The sequence below is a fragment of the Ursus americanus genome, chromosome 5 (assembly GCF_024610735.1).
Source record: "Ursus americanus isolate L20-20 chromosome 5, mUrsAme1.1.p, whole genome shotgun sequence".
In the NCBI taxonomy this organism is placed as follows: Eukaryota; Metazoa; Chordata; class Mammalia; order Carnivora; family Ursidae; genus Ursus; species Ursus americanus.
In genome coordinates, this window is record NC_142131.1 from 1089272 (window position 1) to 1107960 (window position 18689).

General features: G+C 40.8%; 1 protein-coding gene, 2 long non-coding RNA genes and 1 other non-coding gene across 7 annotated transcripts in view; 2 read left to right on the forward strand and 2 right to left on the reverse strand.

Annotated features, from left to right (window-relative positions):
• EPB41L4A (erythrocyte membrane protein band 4.1 like 4A) overlaps positions 1 to 4702 on the forward strand; it is a 243723-nt gene extending 239021 nt beyond the window's left edge. For all 4 annotated transcript variants that reach the window (XM_045777279.2, XM_045777280.2, XM_045777281.2 and 1 more), the window contains 2 exons: positions 408 to 489; positions 4037 to 4702. In XM_045777279.2, coding sequence (XP_045633235.1) covers positions 408 to 489; positions 4037 to 4165 — 211 coding nt within the window. In that variant the 3' untranslated portion in view covers positions 4166 to 4702. The remainder of the gene's footprint in view (positions 1 to 407; positions 490 to 4036) is intronic.
• A 1796-nt stretch (positions 4703 to 6498) lies between these two features.
• Positions 6499 to 8070, reverse strand: LOC123779310 (uncharacterized). Its single transcript, XR_006776165.2, has 3 exons — positions 7577 to 8070; positions 7033 to 7104; positions 6499 to 6647 (listed from the first exon to the last, which is right to left on the reverse strand). It is a non-coding gene; the product is annotated as an uncharacterized LOC123779310 (long non-coding RNA).
• Positions 7200 to 7333, reverse strand: LOC123779325 (small nucleolar RNA SNORA13). The gene has a single exon (XR_006776175.1). It is a non-coding gene; the product is annotated as a small nucleolar RNA SNORA13 (small nucleolar RNA).
• Positions 8071 to 8234: 164 nt separating the features above from the next.
• Positions 8235 to 18689, forward strand: part of LOC123779319 (uncharacterized) — a 61050-nt gene continuing 50595 nt past the window's right edge. The window contains exons 1-2 of the long non-coding RNA XR_006776167.2: positions 8235 to 8411; positions 8819 to 8924. This is a non-coding gene — a long non-coding RNA (uncharacterized LOC123779319). The remainder of the gene's footprint in view (positions 8412 to 8818; positions 8925 to 18689) is intronic.

Sequence of the window (18689 nt, forward strand, 5' to 3'; positions counted from 1 at the left end):
AGAGGTATAGGCCAGGTTTTATTTTTTGTTTTGTTTGTAAAATGTAGAGCCTGGCTATTTATAGCTCCATAGGTTTATAGAAAAAGAATAAATGGCTAGTAAATGCTTCTCTGGAAACAAGTCAAAAAGCCATTTATACGTATCACAGTAACAAAAGCATATGGGAACCACACCTGTTTTATTCTTGGTTCTTCCATTTATTGGCTGTGATTTTGAGCAAGTTACTTAACCTGCTCAACTTAATTCAGAAACATTTATTAAACACGTCTCTGTGTAGAGCATTGTGTAGGCAATGTGAGGGATACAAAGGTGTAAAAACATGCTTTTCATCCTGAAATCCTCTTCCAGCTAAGGTTGTGATTCAAGGTATTGTCTCAATCCTTAATTCTAAAACAAATTCTCTGCAGTTCAAAAACGGATCTCGTCCCTCCACTTCCTGTGACCCGTTCGTCAGATGCTCAGGGTTCTGGTGGCTCCACGGTTCATCAGGTTGGTAATAGTTTTAAGGGGTTGGTACTGATGACAATTTTTGAGAAGCACTTTTCTGAAAGTTCTTTTGGGGAAATAGGGCAATGACTCTCTTCACTCGGAGATTCTGTAATTTTGTGGAAGAAGGAAGGAGGGTTACGTGATCAAGGCAAGGCACAATGTGGGAAGAGTTACGTCAGAAGTGAGCTAGAGCTAGTGCAGGGTCTCAGATGATCTGATGTTGGAGCAGAGCCGGGGATAACAAAGATGGTAAGGTTGTTTGGAGCCAGAACGAAGAAACGATGGCTTCACTTAATTAAAAAAAAAAAAAATCTTTTAGCTATTTTTTGAGCCAGAGAAGCAAGGAGAAAGTGATAGACTCACAGCAGGCAGATGTTCTATTGTTAACTGGAGACAGGAGAATTACTCAAGTCCTATTTTATTTCTGTCTTCTCCATCAAAGAGAATTACTTTTGTTCTGGAAATGTTTAAAAAAAATGTGGTTAACAGGGAATTCAAGGGCATAGTAGAGCATCTAGCTGCCTTAACAAAATCCATTTAACGCTCAGCTGAATATCAGGGGAGCACTGTTGCAAACACATTGCAGCAAAGGTGTTTGACACCATCTCTCATGGTAAGTAAGACAGAAAAAAGGAGGTTGTGTAAGATCACTGGATGGATTTTATTTGGTTAACCATCGCTCTATGAACAAAGTTGACGTTTATAATGGGTCAGGGTCAGCCCACTGTTTGCAGTGCTGTGGTTTTCAGTTTTTAGATCTGGATCCCTTTGGAAAGCAATTATAACTGCTGTTTCTCTCCCATAAAAATGCATGTAAGCACATATGTAGTTTAGTATGTAAATTCAGGGAGTTTATGGACAACCTAAGAAAATGGACTCCAGCGGTACTTGCCATACGCTGCCCTTTGTTTCTCCTGATTAATTTTTGTCATTGACTTGAGCAGGGACAGAAAGGCCTGTGCTGATTTCAGTTAGGTTCCCGAGGAGATTCTGAGATAGAGGTTTACATGGAGGAAGTTTATTAGAAAGCACTCTTAGAATCAACACTTGGGAAGTGAAAGACGGCAAGAGTGGAAGTGTGTGGTGTATGCCCAATAAAGCATCATCTGATTGCACAGGGAGCTCTAGAGCTGAGATGGGCCATCCAGCCCCTCCCACCTGGACACAAAGCTCTTGGGCCTTTACACACTCATATTCACCATGCAGCAAGTCACTTGATAAGGGGTTCCCCGGGGGAAGGGGCTGTCTTCGGCTGAGGGGGGTTTCTGGGGAAGGACTCAGTTTTTGAGCTGTAGCAGCCAACACTCCCAGCAGCTGGGGGAGTGGACACTTCAGTCCAGAATGGAGACCTGGGTGGTTAGTCACAACTTCCACTAAAGTTTGCCTCATTTTTGACTAGATAGATCTGGGAGAGATAACAGGTTGCCCAAATAATTTGTTTCAATAGTAGTCTTAAAAATTTATATTCAAGATTAGCTTAGACTTTGCATTCAGACTGACCTGCATTTGTGTCTCCTTGTCTCCACACAGCACTTGTTTGACTTTGGACAAACGGTTTAACTTCTAAACTTGCATTTTTGTGCAATGTAGGTAATAACCTGTTAGGGTTACTCAGGATAAATAAGCACTATTTTTCAGAACTTTTTGTCTTAAAACTTAAAGTTGGATTCAGTAAAATAAGAATCTTATTTTATTGTGGTTTTGCTTTTCCAATTACTCTAGACTCCCTACTCACCATCACTTAGGAATCTCAAACTTATGCACATTGAAAGAATAGTTCCATTTGCTGCATACAAGAACAACTCCCATGCATCCTCTGACCTGACCAATGGCACTGATTCTAAGCTTGTCTCTGTGGTACCTTTGACTTTGAATTCAACAAACATCTAATGAGCACATGTCAAGAGTGACAGGCACTGGTTGGGTGGTCAGGAGATTATAGGCTAAATCTGGTCTGCCTGTTTTTGTATAGCCCAGGAGCTAATAATGGCCCTTCCATTTTTAAAGGTTGTTTTAAAGAAAGGGGGGGGGGTCAACATGTAACAACAACCAGATGTAGTCCACAATCTGGCCCTTTACAGAAAAATGTTTTGCTGACTCCTGGCCTACACACGGAACACATTAAGTAAACAGGTAAAATTAAAAAATTAGGTAAGCATTATGAAGAAACAAAGGGCTGAGTTAGAAAATCAACAGGTGACCTCCTACAGGGGTAAGAGTGGTCAAAGGAAGCCATCTCAGAAACCAAGGTATAAAGCTGAAAGCTTTATAGGACAGAAGCCACCCATGTGCAGAGGGAACTTGGGAGAGAACAGTCTGTAAAGGGCCTGTGTGTTTGAGCTGAAAGCCCCGTGTGGTCTGAGCATGGTGGGGGTGGGGGCAGATAACACAGGGCTTTAGACACCATGGAAAGTCTGGATTTTATTCTAAGTGCTAAAAGGAAACCATTGATCTGGTTGCCATGTGGAGAAAGGACTTGAGTGACACAGGGAAGCAGGAAGTTGCATGTCTGCCAGGGTGCCAGAGGTCTGGTTGTGGCATGGCCTGCCTACACCTCACCTCCTCATGCAGAAGGCTGGTGAAAGTGGGACGGATGATGGACTCTGATTCACTTTATTTCCTTAAGATATGCAAGCAAAAGGGACAGGTTTAATGGTAGACTAATTTACAAGGTAGTGCTTGTTTTAGGTAACCTCCCTGTTCCTTTTCTAACTCTTTTATTTTTTTTTAATAATATTTTTTTATTATATTATGTTAGTCACCATACAGTACATCCCTGGTTTCCGATGTAAAGTTCAGTGATTCATTAGTTGCGTATAACACCCAGTGCACCATGCAATACGTGCCCTCCTTACTACCCATCACCGGTCTATCCCGTTCCCCCACCCCCCTCCCCTCTGAGGCCCTCAGTTTGTTTCTCATAGTCCATAGTCTCTCATGCTTCATTCCCCCTTCTGATTACCCCCCCTTTTTTTATCCCTCTCTTCCCCTGCCAATCTTCCTAGTTCTTATGTTCCATAGATGAGAGAAACCATGATAATTTTCTCTGCTTGACTTACTTCACTTAGCATTATCTCCTCCAGTGCCGTCCATGTTGCAGCAAATGTTGAGAAATCGTTCTTTTTGATAGCTGAGTAATATTCCATTGTATATATGGACCACATCTTGTATTAGCTTTCCATTCCCCTGCTCTGACACACTGCAGGGTTCTGATTATCTAGAAATCTTCCATTTCAAACAGATGTCCCATACTCTAAAATGATCTTGATTCAACCTTGAAGCTTAGTTTAGAATAACATAGAAAAATGACAACTGGCGTACTGAGGACTAATTTTCATGCATAAAGTGTATTATGCATGTTACTAGGATTTAACTTTACATTGAAGATTTAAGCAATCTTCCTGTTATAACTATTGTATTTGTTAATGGCTTTTGATATTGTGAAGCTCAAATATTTTGTGGTTTGAGGTCTTAATTTCTGATGTATTAAAATTGATTTCATGGGTTTCTTTTCTCAATCTTATCTTTTGAATGTATTTTTTTCTAGAGAAGAAATGGATCTAAAGATAGCCTGATTGAAGAAAAATCTCAGACATCTACAAGCAATCTGGCTGGAAAACACACAGCAAAAACAGTCAAAACTGTCCAAGCTTCACGCCTCAAGATAGAGACTTGATGCCAGGGAAGAAGGGCCTGGGATTGGGGGCGGGAAGGGTGTGTGCCACCTTCACTTTTAAACTGTGAATTGTAATTATTCAAGTATTTTGGACCTGCAAGTGTTTCTTCAGAAAAAAAAAAAAAAAAATCGAACCTGTTCCATCTTTTAAAGGTTTAATAGCGTATTTGTACTGAAGGGCCTTTTTATTAACTGGACTAGTCTTGTGAAAACTCATTCACTTGATGCCCTATTTTCCTTCCTGGAGACTCTGAGTATCTTGTGTCTACAACAAAGATCAGATGCTTCCAGTCAAAGCTCTGGAATCCTGGTGTGCAGCTGCCTGGCTGTGCAACAGCCCACCAGGTGGATGAAAAGGTTCTTCCCAACTCTAGGCCTATCTCAGCCTGTGCACAGATGTATGAAGACTGAGACATCACTTTCAGACTGCAGATGTTTTTATTCATATAAATATGTTCTTTGTAATACTGTATTTTGTGGCATTAAGTTCCACTGGTAATTTACAAATGTAAAAACCTTTTTAAGTGTTGCTTTTAATTTCTGGTGTCCTTGTGTTTTCAGAAAAGAGACTGTGTGGATTTCAGTTGACCTCAGCTTATAAATTCATGACCCTCAACCACAAATGGTCCCTCCATCCTGCCTAGCTACCTAACTCCCCATTTGAGGGTGACTATTACAGGGAAAATAGAAATACTCATGCAGGACATCCCACCTTCTCCCTCCAACTTCTCCAGAGCTGCCATCAGCACTACTACTGTCCCTGCACCTGTGCTTTGGAGCCCAATCTCCTTTAGCCTTATCCCTTTCAACTTGGTTTTAAACTATTAACTCTCCCACCTAAAAAAAGGCCAACCAACTTTCACAACCACAAATCCCTCCCCAGCTTTTTCCCTCCCACTTTATTGAAAGGGTTATCTGTAGCCTGTGTCCTCAATCCATCTTCTGATCTTGACTTTAAACCGCTCCGGTTCTGCCCCACTGCTCCACTACAAAGTTCACTAAAAACTACTGTGTACCAAAGCCCAAGGGTAACTTTCAGGCCACCCTGCAACATTCTTAGTGCAGTATTCCGTCGTTTCTACGTTTCTGGCTGTCCTTAACTACTCTTCAGTAAGATGCTATTCTACCTCACCATTAGCTTCTCAAAGCTCAGCCCTCTCCCGCTAGGTGGGTCTCATTTATGCCCATAGCCTTAAAGTTTGCTCCTATAGCTTAGTCTACAGACCAGTGTTCTGCCAGGCCACTTAGATGTCTCAAAGGCAATCCCAACTCAACTAGTTTAAAATGCTGCTCTTTGGCTGGATTTAGGACCATTATGCTTGTGAATGTGCAAGACTACACACCTGGCAGTCGTTATAGACGCCTCCCCTATTACCAAGTCCTGTGAGCTTTGCCCTCCACAGCTTAATGATCTCCACATATTTTACCACCCTGGTCCAAGGTGGTTGTCTCTTGTCTAGACAGTCTTCTCCAACTGGCCCACCGCATCCTTCTTCTGACAGTTATTAACTATCCCTAGGATTCCCTTTGCTGTAAACAGAGCCTTAAGTGATCTGGTCTCTTACCTGTTGTTCAGGCTCATTTTGTAATATCCTGGGCTCAGCTAATGGCCACCTTCAAGCCTCATTAAGCACTCAACTCTTGTCTAAATCAGGGCACTTAAAGAAGGAAAGTAACTACAACGGTCACAAATCTGGACCTTTTCTAGCCCAAGGCCTCTGCACATGCCATCCCCAACTTCGCCTTCCAAAAGTGACACCTACCCTTAGGCTCAACCATTTTCTCAGCTTTCCTGTCTTGGTCAACTCACACGTGGGACTTGTCTCACAAAGTTAAGTTTTATATTTGCGATGACATTTCTGCCATTCAACTCTAAGCTTCCAAAGGGAGGAACTGTTTTGCTCACCCTTGTGTTCCCACTTCTTAGTACATTACTGAAAAATTCAATAAATTTTTTGAATGCTCAGACAGACTATTTGTTCTTTCCTGCAAAGTAGAGGCAGAGGATATACCGACTGCCACTTAGTAAAAATAAAAATGCAGCGACAATGTAGAACACCCGTGACCTAGGAACCAACTAGTCTTATTTGTTCATCATGCAGAAGGCACTGAAAGAAAGCACTTATTTCTTTTTGGGTGTGGCTAAACTGGATATTTCACAAGGCTATCCTTAACTGGTTGCACTGAATATCAATCTATGAGATTTAACCATTTTGAAGTTGCTGGGGGAGGAAGGAGAAACCCTCCCTTTCCCTTTGATCTTTCAGTGAAGAATGCTATTTGCTGGTAGTTAATTACATAATACACAAACCTCCAAGAAGCACAGTGAAATATTTCTTTGTAACCCTACTGTTTTAAGTGTGTATTTATTTATAGACTGTCCAAAAGCAGTAATTTTAGTACCCCTCAGACTCCTGGAAGTTTTAAATGATCCAAGCAACTCTTGTCATGATGTTTTTTTGAATTCCTCATCAAGGACATCCTAAAAAACAAAATAAAGCACTCAATTTGACACGCAAATATTCACATGTATCATAGCTTAATTAAACAATTCATACCCCTCTGAATTACACTAAGTTATGCAGGTCTGAACTCAGCTTTAAATGTCCGCATAAAACACACCTGAGATTTGGCCAAGTGTTTGAAATTTAGGTACTACACACAGAAACACGTTATCTTAAAATTTCAAATGTAAGCTAGGAAAAGGCTACCCTATTTGCTGTTAACTTCAACTTGTTGACTACAGCTGTTGCAGTACTAATACTAATTTAACGCTAACACCCATTAGAAAAGGCACCCCAATCTAGATAGAATTTGCATTATGAGTAACCGCTTTATGACAGAACTACAAGGTAGCATCACCCTACCTTAGGTCACCTTTGTGCTCCCAGTGTTCAGCTAGCTAGCAGCCGTCTTAGCTTCAAGCATCCAGCTTTCACCTGCACAAAATTTAAAAATCGTTTAAAAAAAAAAAACATACACACTTCGCGTTGGCAGACTCAAAATCACATGTGCAAAGTAATGTAAAAGCATCATCTGTTACTTACGCAGCTCCGACACCAAAGACATCAAATTCAAAGGCAGGAAAAGGCTGCAAAGTGTTTAGTTTACGCCTTTTTTGACACCACATTCACTAGTTTCCAAAAGTGAATGGGCAACACAAAGGCTACAAGAAAACTGCGTAAGGACTGCTCTATGAATGGCACAAAGTTGCTAACCCCATCACGGACTGGTTGATGAACTGTTCTGTGGGTTAGACCTGGAAGGGGATGAATTCCAGCTGGAGATTCTCTCCTTTACACTTCAAACCCCAGCCTAGGTAACGAGAACTCCAATTTAAAATGTTTTAAGTGGTTAAAACTTTCAAGCTGCGAGGCAACTGGTTTTTCTCGCACGAACACGCAAACTCACCTGCAAAGCGGACGACACTCATTCGCCGAGTTCTGCCTCTTGAAACAATTGTCAAGATCTAAACCTTAAACCGCACTTTACTCCTACGGGGACTTGATTCCAACTGTGATGCAGCAGGCATACATGCCTACCTATGGTGCGGCCTTCCTCTTTCACACGAGAGAATTCCCCGCTCATCTGAAAACCTCCCTGACACACGGTCGATGACCGATCAAGTCAAACGCACTCAAACCCATGTCCTGTCTCCTGGCGTGGGTACCAGCCTGGGAGCCTCTTCGCGGCCTCCCGCGGCAACGCGGCCGAGGCCAGGCCGCCGCCCTCCGCAATCCACGGACTCAGGGCCCGCCCGGCTGCAAGAGGCGTCTCACCACCCTCAGGGGCCCAGCGCCCTGGAGCGTCGGAGGCCAAGAAGCCGCGCACGCCGAGCCCCCGCCATCCCGGAAGGCGCACAGCAGCCGGCCGCCGCCCCAGCGCACAGGCGAGAAAGGCCGCCCGCCGCTCCCACAATGCTTTTCTACGGCTGGAAGGACCCACTGTCCGGGGGGCGGGGGAGGACGGACTGTACCACTGGCCGCCGCGCCCTCGCGAGACGCCGCCGTGTGGCGCGAGGGCGAAGTGCGCAGCGATTGGCCGGGGGGCGCGGCTCCAGGGAGGAAGACGGACGGGAGGGCGTGCGGTCCGCGCTGTGCGTCGTGCGGCCGGCGCTGTCGCCCGGGCGGGCGTCCTCCGGTGTGGCTGTGCCCCCAGCCCTCGCGGTGTCGGGAGCCTGTGTCCCGCGCTGAGCCTCGGTAGCTCAGAGGACTTGAGAACTCGTGTTCTCCACGGCTGAGGAAGAGTAAGGTTCTTCATTCAAAGAATAGATTCGTGGAGTTGTTAACTCGCTTCAGGCTCCCACCTCAGTGCCTGGGTCAGGTGGGAATGAGAGGGGCAGGGGTCCTGCCTGACGTTCTGGCTGGGCCGGAAAGGCGCTGAACAGGTGACGTGCACACTGGGGGTCCAGAGAGCGTAAGTGCCGAGGAGGAGACAGAAGGAGGTTGTGCGGTCGAACAGCCTGTCCCACAGAAACGGTGCGGACCGCCAATCCCGTTCAGGTGTTCGAACTGCCACAAAACAGTAAAAAGGAGCAAGTTACGTTCATCTCAGTAGTAACAACATGGAATCAATAGGAAATCATTAATGATTAATGATCTATATTAATGATGTATTTTGCCTAAAAGTCCGGTGTGTATTTTATACTTCCAGCCCATTTCCGTTCAGACTAGTCCCATTTCCAGAGCTGGGAAGCAGCCTGTGTGGCTGGAGCAGCGTGAGGAGTGCACAGTGGCGTAAGATGCAGCGGAAGAGACAGGTAGGAGCAAATCATATGAGGCTTTGTACTTGCAGTAGGAATTGGGATCTTCTGCTGAAATTTTAGAGTTGGTTAACGATTACCAGAAATAAAGCAGAAGTTGTTAATTGGCTTTTTGCCTCATACCCCTAATGCATTGAAGGAATAGAGACTGTAGTGAGATCTGCTGTGCGATATAGACAGGGGGTCTCCTTGCTCCTGTGGGTCCTAGCAGAGACTCATCAAGAGGCCACATCCTAGGACTCTTCCTCATTTCTTTGAAGCTAGTGAAAGAGAGAGATAAGGAAGAAAGGAAAAAGGTAAAATTCAAGCCCACAACTCACACAAGGACTAGCTGGAATGATACCCTTAAATCGAGGACAATGGAGACATACAGAAGGAGTAAATGTGTAATGATCACAAGAAAGGAAATAGCGAAGACCTTTATTAGGAGGTCGCTGTAACATCTGGGGGAGAAAAGGTTGGGGAAGGAGGATACTTCTAGGAGTATAATTTCAAGACATCGAATGGTACAGTGTGGGGTTTATAACAAATCTCAATCTTGCCTTCTTGCTAGGGAAAGTCAGGGAGAGGAACGAGTTTCCCTTGAGCTGGAGCAGCCAGCAGACCTGGGTTTACACCTAGCTCTGACACTTGTTCTCTTAGGTAAATAACCACCTCTTTGAGCCCCAAGTTTCCTCATTTATAAGATAACTATACCAATGAACCACGTGCTAAAGAATTAAAGTCTTGTGGAATCATGTTACATAGTAACATACAACAAATGACTCTCGTGAGCTTGGCTCTTCCTCTTGTTTACCCCCACCCCAGGTATGGAATCTTCTTGGGTTGAGTTCTTAAGGAAAGGAGAAATATGCTGATGTTTTTCTCTTAATGGCTTGACATTTTTGTTCCCACCTTATGCTTTCCATTCTCCCCTTTATATTTCTTTCCAAAACTCTGAATGGTTCAAGAGTAGATAGAGGGGAGGCATTTGTTCCCATTACGGGATTAGATTGGTGTCAGGAAATCTATTCTAAATTCTTCATCTTCCTGTCTACTTCAACCTCACATAGCCTAATAAGGAAAAGCCAATAATTAAGCCAGGACGCAAGAGAAATATAGAGGATATTTTCTACCTAGTTTTCCCCCCACCTACTGGGGCTACGTGTGGTGTTAGTGCAGACATGGAAGTAGCTGGGTTTCCTTGTGCGGTAGGCAGAAGCATGGTCCCCCAGAGACGTCCACATCCTCATCTCCTGAGCCTGTGGATGTTTCATTATAGGGTAAAAGAGGCTTTGCAGATGATTAATGTTGGGGACCATGATATAGGGAGATAAAAATTGAAGAGGAAGGCAGAAAAATTAGAGACGTGGCAGAAGAGAAGGCAGGAGAGGGACTCAACATTCCACTGTTAACTTTGAAACGGGAGGAAGAAGATCTTTGCAGCCAAAGAATGCAGTTTCAGCTCTAGTAGGTGGGATTGGCCTTCAGCTGACATCAAGGAACCAGGGACTTCATTTCTACAACTGCGTGGAACTGAATTCTGCCAACATCCTGAATGAGTATGGAAACCGACTTTCCCCTAGAGTCTCAGCCCTGCAGTTGCTTTGATTTTAGCCAGAGGTGTGATAATAAATTTGTGTTGTTTTGAGCTGTAAATTTGTGTGAATTTGTTATGGCAGCAGGAAAAACCAACACATCCTGTAAGGGGCAGAGTGAGAAGAGCTGTTTTTCTTACCCCACTCCTTCCTGTCCCACTCCAGTGTTCTCATCAGGAACATAAATAAGATTTTGCAGATAAACTGTACATATTTCATTCTAACCATATAGAGTCAAAGTTTGTTATGGTGGGTGCTATAGATGTGAATTAATATCCAATAGACATGAATAATTCGAATACTTTTTGTAATTTAAAGTCATTTGTAAAGTTCTTGGGATTTTCTTCTTAAAAAATCATATTTTCTGCAGAAACTTTCTTTCTTTCTAATTCTTATATTGTGTGTGTGGGTGTGTGCGTGTGTGTGGCAAAGAATGTCCAAACTAGGGCGTCTAGGAGAGTGTCTAATAGACAATAGTAGAAATCCTTGTCTTGTTCATGATTTTATTTGAGTGTGAGAGCGAGAGAGGCAGAGGGGGAAGGGTCAGAGGGAGCTGACCTGTCTGCTGAGCAGGGAGCCCGATGCAGGGCTCGATCCTGGGACTCCTGGATCATGACCTGAGCTGAAGGCAGATGCTTAACTGACTGAGCCTCCCAGGTGCCCCTTATTCATGATTTTAAAGGAATGCTTTTGAAGTTTCAGCACATGTGTATGATGTGGATAACATTTTTATGTATTTCCTGTTGTTCATCAGGTTAGGGGAGTTTCCATGTATACCTAGTTTGCTCATAGTTTTTTTTTTTATCATAAATGCATGTCAAATTTTATTAGATGTTTTATCTGCCTCTGTTGAGATGAATGTATGTTTTTTCTTGTAATTTGTTAATGTGGTGAATTGCATTAATGCAATTTTCTTTTTTTTTTTAAGATTTATTTAATATTTGAGAGAGAGGGAGAGAGAGAGAGCAGGGGGGAGGGGCAGAGGGAGAGAGGAAGAGGGAGAGGGAGAGAAACTCTTAAGCAGACTCCGCTTTAGTGCAGAGCCCGATACAGGGCTCGGTCTCACTACTCAGAGATCACGACCTGAGCCAAAACCAAGAGTCAGATGCTTAACCACTTACCCGACTGCACCAGCCAGGTGCTCTGCATTAATGCTATTTCTGATGTTGAAGCAGTCAGTCTGCCATTTCTGAAAGACACCAAATTGGTCATTTCAAAAAATATTGCTTAGAATTTTTGCACTTGCATTTATGGATGCGATGGGACTGTGGTTATCTTTCTCATCCTGTCTTTGATAGTTTTGTTGTGCAATTATATAGATATCTACCTAATATTACTAATTTGTTTCTGAAAATCAGATGTTCCCTGCAAAAACCTTAACTGGGAGCCTATTTCTTTTTATTTTAAATAATATCATTGTAATTTGTTACTTGTTAACCCAAACCAGTTTCCTAAAATGTAACTATAATAAGGTAAGCAAACCTCTATTAAGTAACGTTGGGATGTAAATATTCAAAGCTTTGCTTCCTGAATCACTGAACAATATAGCTGTTAACAAATAGTCGCTTTGTCAGCAGTAACATACTCTCATTGTTACTGCTTTTCTGCTTGCTTTTTTTCCTTCTCCATTGAGCTCCTTGACACTTTCTCAACCATTTTAGTTCTTATTCTGCATGACTAGGGACAAAAGGGCAATAGGAAATATGAAGGGCACTGTGGAAATGTGACAGAGAATGATTCACACAAGGGATGATATTTTAATGTTTCTTTTATCACCAGTAGCATTTATGTGGAATATCCCCTTCATTGATATTCAGTATGCTTTTTGATTTGCTGACATGATGTGGACATTTTACCAAATGTTTCTAGTGTAACTCAAGGCATTTCCTACACTTTTGTTGTTGTTATTGGTAAAAATGTTATATGGAGTTTTGGGGTGCTAAATAAAATATTTCCTACATAAATCTCAGTTGAAGTGTTGTTTTGAGAGATATGTATGTTGTATGACATTGGAGAATTAAGTATGAGAGGGCATTTACTGGAAAAACATCAATCAGGGAGATGTTCTGTGGAGTATGCCTGAAGTGGCTTTATAAAATTACTTGGGGTAACTTTTCCTCTTTTTCTCTTCTCCAAAAAATTTAAGATAATGTCAGAATTAATTTTTTAAATTTTAAAAATAAACCACATACTTTTTGGGGCGCCGGGGTGGCTCATTTGGTTAAGCATCTGCCTTCAGCTCAGGTCATGATCCCAGGGTCCTGGGATCGAGTCCCATGTTGGGCTCTCTGCTCAGCAGGTAGTTTGCTTCTTCCTCTCACTCTCCCTCTGTGCTCTCTCTCTCTATCATATAAATAAATAAAATAGTTTTTAAAAATTAAAAAAAATAAACCACATACTTTTAAAACTATCCGGGTCTAGTATTTTCTTTGTGGGAAGAAGTTAAACTACTGATTCAGTTTCTTTAATGGTTATAGGACCATTCATGTTTTTTCTTCTTTAGTCATGTTCGGTAAGTCGTCTTTCATAGAAACGTGTCCATTTCTTCCATATTTGTGAATTTGTTGGCAGGAGGTTGTTCATTATTCTTAGTTTTTTTCCCCTCTCGCCAATCAGTTCTCTGATTCTTTGACATCAACTGGGTGTCCAGTAATTCCCTGGAATTAGCATCAGACCCCCCAGGTTAAGAGCTCACTCCCACAAGACTGCCCCCATTTCATTTGCCAGCTGCAGTGGGGTGGCCAGCTATTCACACGTTTGCCCAGCCAGAAATTTGAGGATTAACATGACCTTTCCCCCACCTTGGTTTTGATAATTCACTACAGTGACTCAGATGCTCAGAAAACACTTTACTTCCTATTACCAGTATATTATAGAGCATACAACTCAGAAACAGCCAAATGGAAGAGATGAATAGGGCGTTACGGTGTGGGGTGGAGCATGGAGCTTGTGCCTTCTCTGGGCATGCCACCCTCCCAGCACTTGGATGTGTTAACTAACCCAGAAGCTCCCTGAACCTCCTTGTTTAGGAGTTTTTAGGGAGATTCCCCTACACAGACATGATTGGTTAAATCACTGGTTATTGGTGATTAAACAAAATTTCCAATCCTACCCACCTCTCCAGAGATTGGGGTGGGTGGGTAGGGTGGAAAATTCCAGCTCTCTAGTCACATGCTTCCTCTGGCAAGCTGCCCAATCCTGAGTCTACCAGAGAGATCACCAAGAGTCACTTCAGTGACATAAACTTTTTTGTTTCTCAAGATTGCTTTGGCTATTTGAGGTCTTTTGTGCTTTCATACAAATTTTAGGTTGTTTGTTCTATTTCTCTGAAAACTGCCATTGGAATTTTGATAGGAATTGTATCAAGTCCGTATATCACTTTGGATGATATGGGCATTTGAGCAATGTTAATTCTTCTGATCCGTGAGCACTGAGTGTCTTCCCATTTATTTGTGTCTTCTTCAACTTCCTTTATCAGTGTCTTATAGTTTTCAGTGTACAGGTCTGTCACCTCCTTGGTTAAGTTTATTCCTAGGTATTTTATTCTTTTTGATACAATTGTAAATGTGATTGTTTTCTTAATTTCTTTTTCTGTTTTGTGTATAGAAACACAACTGATTTTCATATAATGATTTTGTATCTTGCAGGTTTATTGAATTCATTTATTAGTTCTAAGTTTCTTGGTGGTCTTTAGGGTTTTTATTATGTCATCTGCAAATAGAGGCAGTTTTACTTCTTCTGTTTTGATTTGGATGCATTTATTTCTTTTTCTTGCCTAATTAATCTAGCTATGACTCCCAGTACTATGTTAAATAAAAGTGGCAAGAGTGGGCAACCTGGTCCTGTTCCAAGAGGAAAGACTTTCAGTTTTTCACTGTTAGGTATGATGTTAGTTATGGGCTTGCCATATATGGCATATGGTGTCATTGTGTTGAGATATGCCCCCTCTATAGCCACTTTGAGAGTTTTATCATGAATGGCTGTTGAATTTTCTCAAATGCTTTTTCTGCACCTTTTGAGATAATCCTATAATTTTAATCCTTCATTTTGTTAATGTATATCGTATTGATTGATTTGCAGATGTTGAACCAACCTCACATCCCTAGAATAAATTCCACCGATGATGGTGCATGGTCCTTTTAATGTGCTGTTTAGTTCAGTTTGCAATTTTTTTTTTTTTTTGAAGAATTTTTTCATCAATGTTCATCAGGGATATTGGCCTGTAATTTTCTTTTCTTTTCTTTTCTTTTCTTTTCTTTTCTTTTCTTTTCTTTTCTTTTCTTTTCTTTTCTTTTTTCTTTTTTCTTTTTTCTCTTTTCTTTTCTTTTCTTTTCTTTCCTTTTCTCTGGTTTTGGTATCAAGGTAATGCTGGCCTCATAAAATGAGTTTGGGAGTACCCCTTCATTTTCTATTTTTTGGAAGAGTTTAAGAAGGATTGGTATTAATTTTTCTTTAAATGTTTGGTAGAATTCACCAGTAAAGCCATCTGGCCCTGGACTTTTGTTTGTTAAGAGGTTTTTGATTACTAATTCAATCTCTTTATTTGTAATTGGTCTGTTCAGATTTTCCGTTTCTTCACAATTCAGTCTTGAGGGTTGTATGTTTCTAGGAATTTATGCATTTCTTCTAGGTTGCCTAACTTGCTGGTGTATATTTGTTCATAGTAGTCTCATGAGTCTTTGCATTTCTGTTTATTAGTTCTGACAACATCTCTTTCATTTTTAATTTTATTTGACTCTTTTTTTTTCTTAGTGGGTATAATTAAATGTTTGCTTATTTTATGTATCTTTTCAGAGAACCAGCTCTTAGTTCCATTTATCCTTTCTATTGTCTTTTTAATCTCCATTTCATTTGTTTTTGCCCTGATCTTTCTGTCCTTTTTTCTACCAAGTTTGGGCTTCATTTTCTTTTTCTAGTTCCTTAAGGTATAAAGTTAGGTTCATTATTTGAGATCTTTTTAATTTCTTGCTGTAGGCACTTATTGCTGTGAACTTCACTCTTACAACTGCTTTTGCTGAATCCCATTAGTTTTGGTTATTATATTTCCATTTTCATTTGTCTGAAAAAAATTATACAATTAGTAAGAGAGAACGCATGAGCCAGAAGAGAGGGGCAGAAGGAGAGAGAGAGAATCTTTTTTTTTTTTTTTTTTTTTAAAGATTTTATTTATTTATTCGACAGAGAGATAGACAGCCAGCGAGAGAGGGAACACAAGCAGGGGGAGTGGGAGAGGAAGAAGCAGGCTCATAGCAGAAGAGCCTGACGTGGGGCTCGATCCCAGAACTCCGGGATCACGCCCTGAGCCGAAGGCAGACGCTTAACCGCTGTGCCACCCAGGCACCCCGAGAGAGAGAATCTTAATCAGACTACATGCTTCCAGTGTGGGGCTTGGTCTCACAACCCTGAGATCATGACCTGAGCTGAAATCAAGAGTTGGACACTTAACCAACTGAGCCATCCAGGTGCCCTTGTCTGAAGATATTTTTTATTTATCTTTTAATTTCTTCTTTGACCATTGGCTACTCAGTAACATGTTTTTTAATCGCTACATATTTGTGAGTTTTCCAGTTTTCTTCTTATAATTGATTTCTAATTTAATACCACTGGAGTTGGAAAAGACACTTGATATGATTTCAGTCTTCTAAATTTATTAAGACTTGTTTTGTGGCCTGAAATATGGTCTTTCCTGGAGAATGTTCCATGTGTGCTTGAGAAGAATGTGTATTCTACTGCTTTTTGGTGGAATGGTTCTTTAAATGTCTATTAAGTTCCTCTGGTCTAATGTGTAGTTTAAGTCTAACGTTTCCTCACTGATTTTCTGTCTGGATTATCTATTCATTGATGAAAGTGAGATATTGAAGTCCCCTACTATTATTGTATTGCTATCTATTAGTCCCTTTAGTTATGTTAGTATTTGTTTTATATAATCTTGGTTCTCCTATATTGGATCCACAAACAGTTACAATTGTCATATCCTCTTCTTGGATTCACCACTTTATCATTATATCATGACCTTCTTTGTCTCTTATTAGTCTTTGTCTTAAAGTTTGTTTTGTCTGATACATCTACCCTTGCTTTCTTTTCTTCCCTAGGTTAAGGAGTATCTTTTTCTATCCCTTTACTTTCAGTCTATGTGTGTTCTTAAAACTGAAGTAAGTCTCTTGTAGGCAGGATATGGTTGGGTCCTCTTCTTCTTCTTCTTCTTCTTCTTCTTCTTCTTATTGTTATTATTATTAATTTTATTTTTAAGTAGTCTCTACACCAATGTGGGGCTTGAACTTACAACCCTGAGATCAAGAGTTGCACACTCTACCAACTGAGCCAGCCAGGTGCCCCAGGTCTTATTTTTTTAAAATCTATTCAACTATGCTTTATCTTTTGATTAAACAATTTAATCCATTTACATTTAAAGTAAATATTGATAGGTACAGACTTATTGCCAGTTTGTTCATTGTTTTCTGGCTGTTTTGTAGTTCTTTTGTTCTTTTCTTGCTTTCTTCCTTTGTGATTTGATACTTTTCTGTAGTGATATGCTTAGATTCTTTTCTCTGTATCTTTTGGGTATCTACTGTAGGCTTTTGCTTTGTGGTTACCATGAGGCTTACATAAAACATCCTAAAGTTATAACAGTCTATTTTAAACTGATAACAATAAGTTTAAATGCATTAAAAAACTCTACATTTTTACCTCCCTCTCTCATGTTTTATATTTTCGATGTCATAATTTATATCTTTTTACATATGTATTCATTAACAAATTATTGTAGTTACAAGGTGTTGTTTTTTTTTTATTACTTTCTTCTTTTAACTTCATGCTAGATTTAGGATTGATTAACTCATCACCATTACATTAGATTATTCTGAGTTTAGCTATGTATTTACCTTTACTGGTGAGATTTATACTTTCAAATGTTTTCCTGTTGCTAATCAGTGCCCTTCCATTTCAGCTTAAGGAAGGACCTTAACATTTCTTGTAAGGCCAATGTGGTGGTGATGAACTTCTTAAGCTTTTGCTTGTCTGTGTAACTCTTTCTCTCCTTCAGTTCTGAAGGACAGCTTTGCTAGGTAGAGCATTTTTGGTTGGCAGTTTTTTCCTTAAGCACTTTGAATATATTATGCCACTCTTTTCTGGCCTGCAAAGTTTCTACCAATGGTCTCATGGGAGTTTCTTTGTATGTAACACGTTGTTTTTCCCTTGCTGCTTTTACGATTCTCTTCTTAGTTTTAGCTTTTGACACTTTAATTATGTGTCTTGGCATAGGTTTTCTTGGGTTCATTTTATTGGACTTCTCTGGGATTCCTGGATTTGAATGTCTTTTTCCTTCCCCAGGTTAGGGAAGTTTTCAGCCATTATTTCTTTAAATAAGTTTTCTGCCCCTTTCTCTCTCCTCCTTTTGAGTCCCCTATCATGCAAATATTGGTGTGATTGATGGTGTCCCGTAAGTCCCTTAATCTGTCTTTATCCTTTTTTCTTTTGCTCCACTGATGGGATGAATTCCACTACTCTGTCTTTGAGTAACTGATCCTTTCTTCCACTGCAGCCAGTCTGCTGTTGAACAGCTTTATTGAATTTTTCAGTTCAGATTTTGTATTCCTTAGCTCCGTAATTTCTGTATGGTACTTTCTTATATTTTCTATCCCTTCGTTAAAATTCTCACTTTGTTCATGCATTGTTCTCCTGACTTCAGTGAGCATTTTTATGCCATTATTTGAACATTTGAACTCTTTGTTAGGTTTATCACTTATTTTTGTTTCATTATATCTATTTCTGATGTTTTGTTCTTTTATTTGGAACATATTCCTTTGTTTCTTCATTTTTCTTGACTCTGTGCTGGTTTCTATGCATTAGGTAAAAGAGCCACATCTCCTAGTGGTCTTGTGTGGGAGATGAACCTTATCGTTCAACCCTGCCCTAGCGATTGGCTGTCTCTCAAATCTTTGTGATGTGTAAGCAGTCTTGTTTGCTCTTAGTGGCTCCCAATATTAAAGACATGTCAAGACCTGCCAGTGTCCCAAAGGGGAGGAACTCAGTCAGCACCTAGATTCAGGCTTATTGGCACTTGGACCTTCAGGTAGCAGCTTTTAAAGTACGCAAATATACCTCTCTCAGGAGAAGCCTGGGATATGGGCATTTCTGTCTGCGGCCTCATCAGTACTATGCCCTGAGGAGAAAGTTAGCCAAGAAC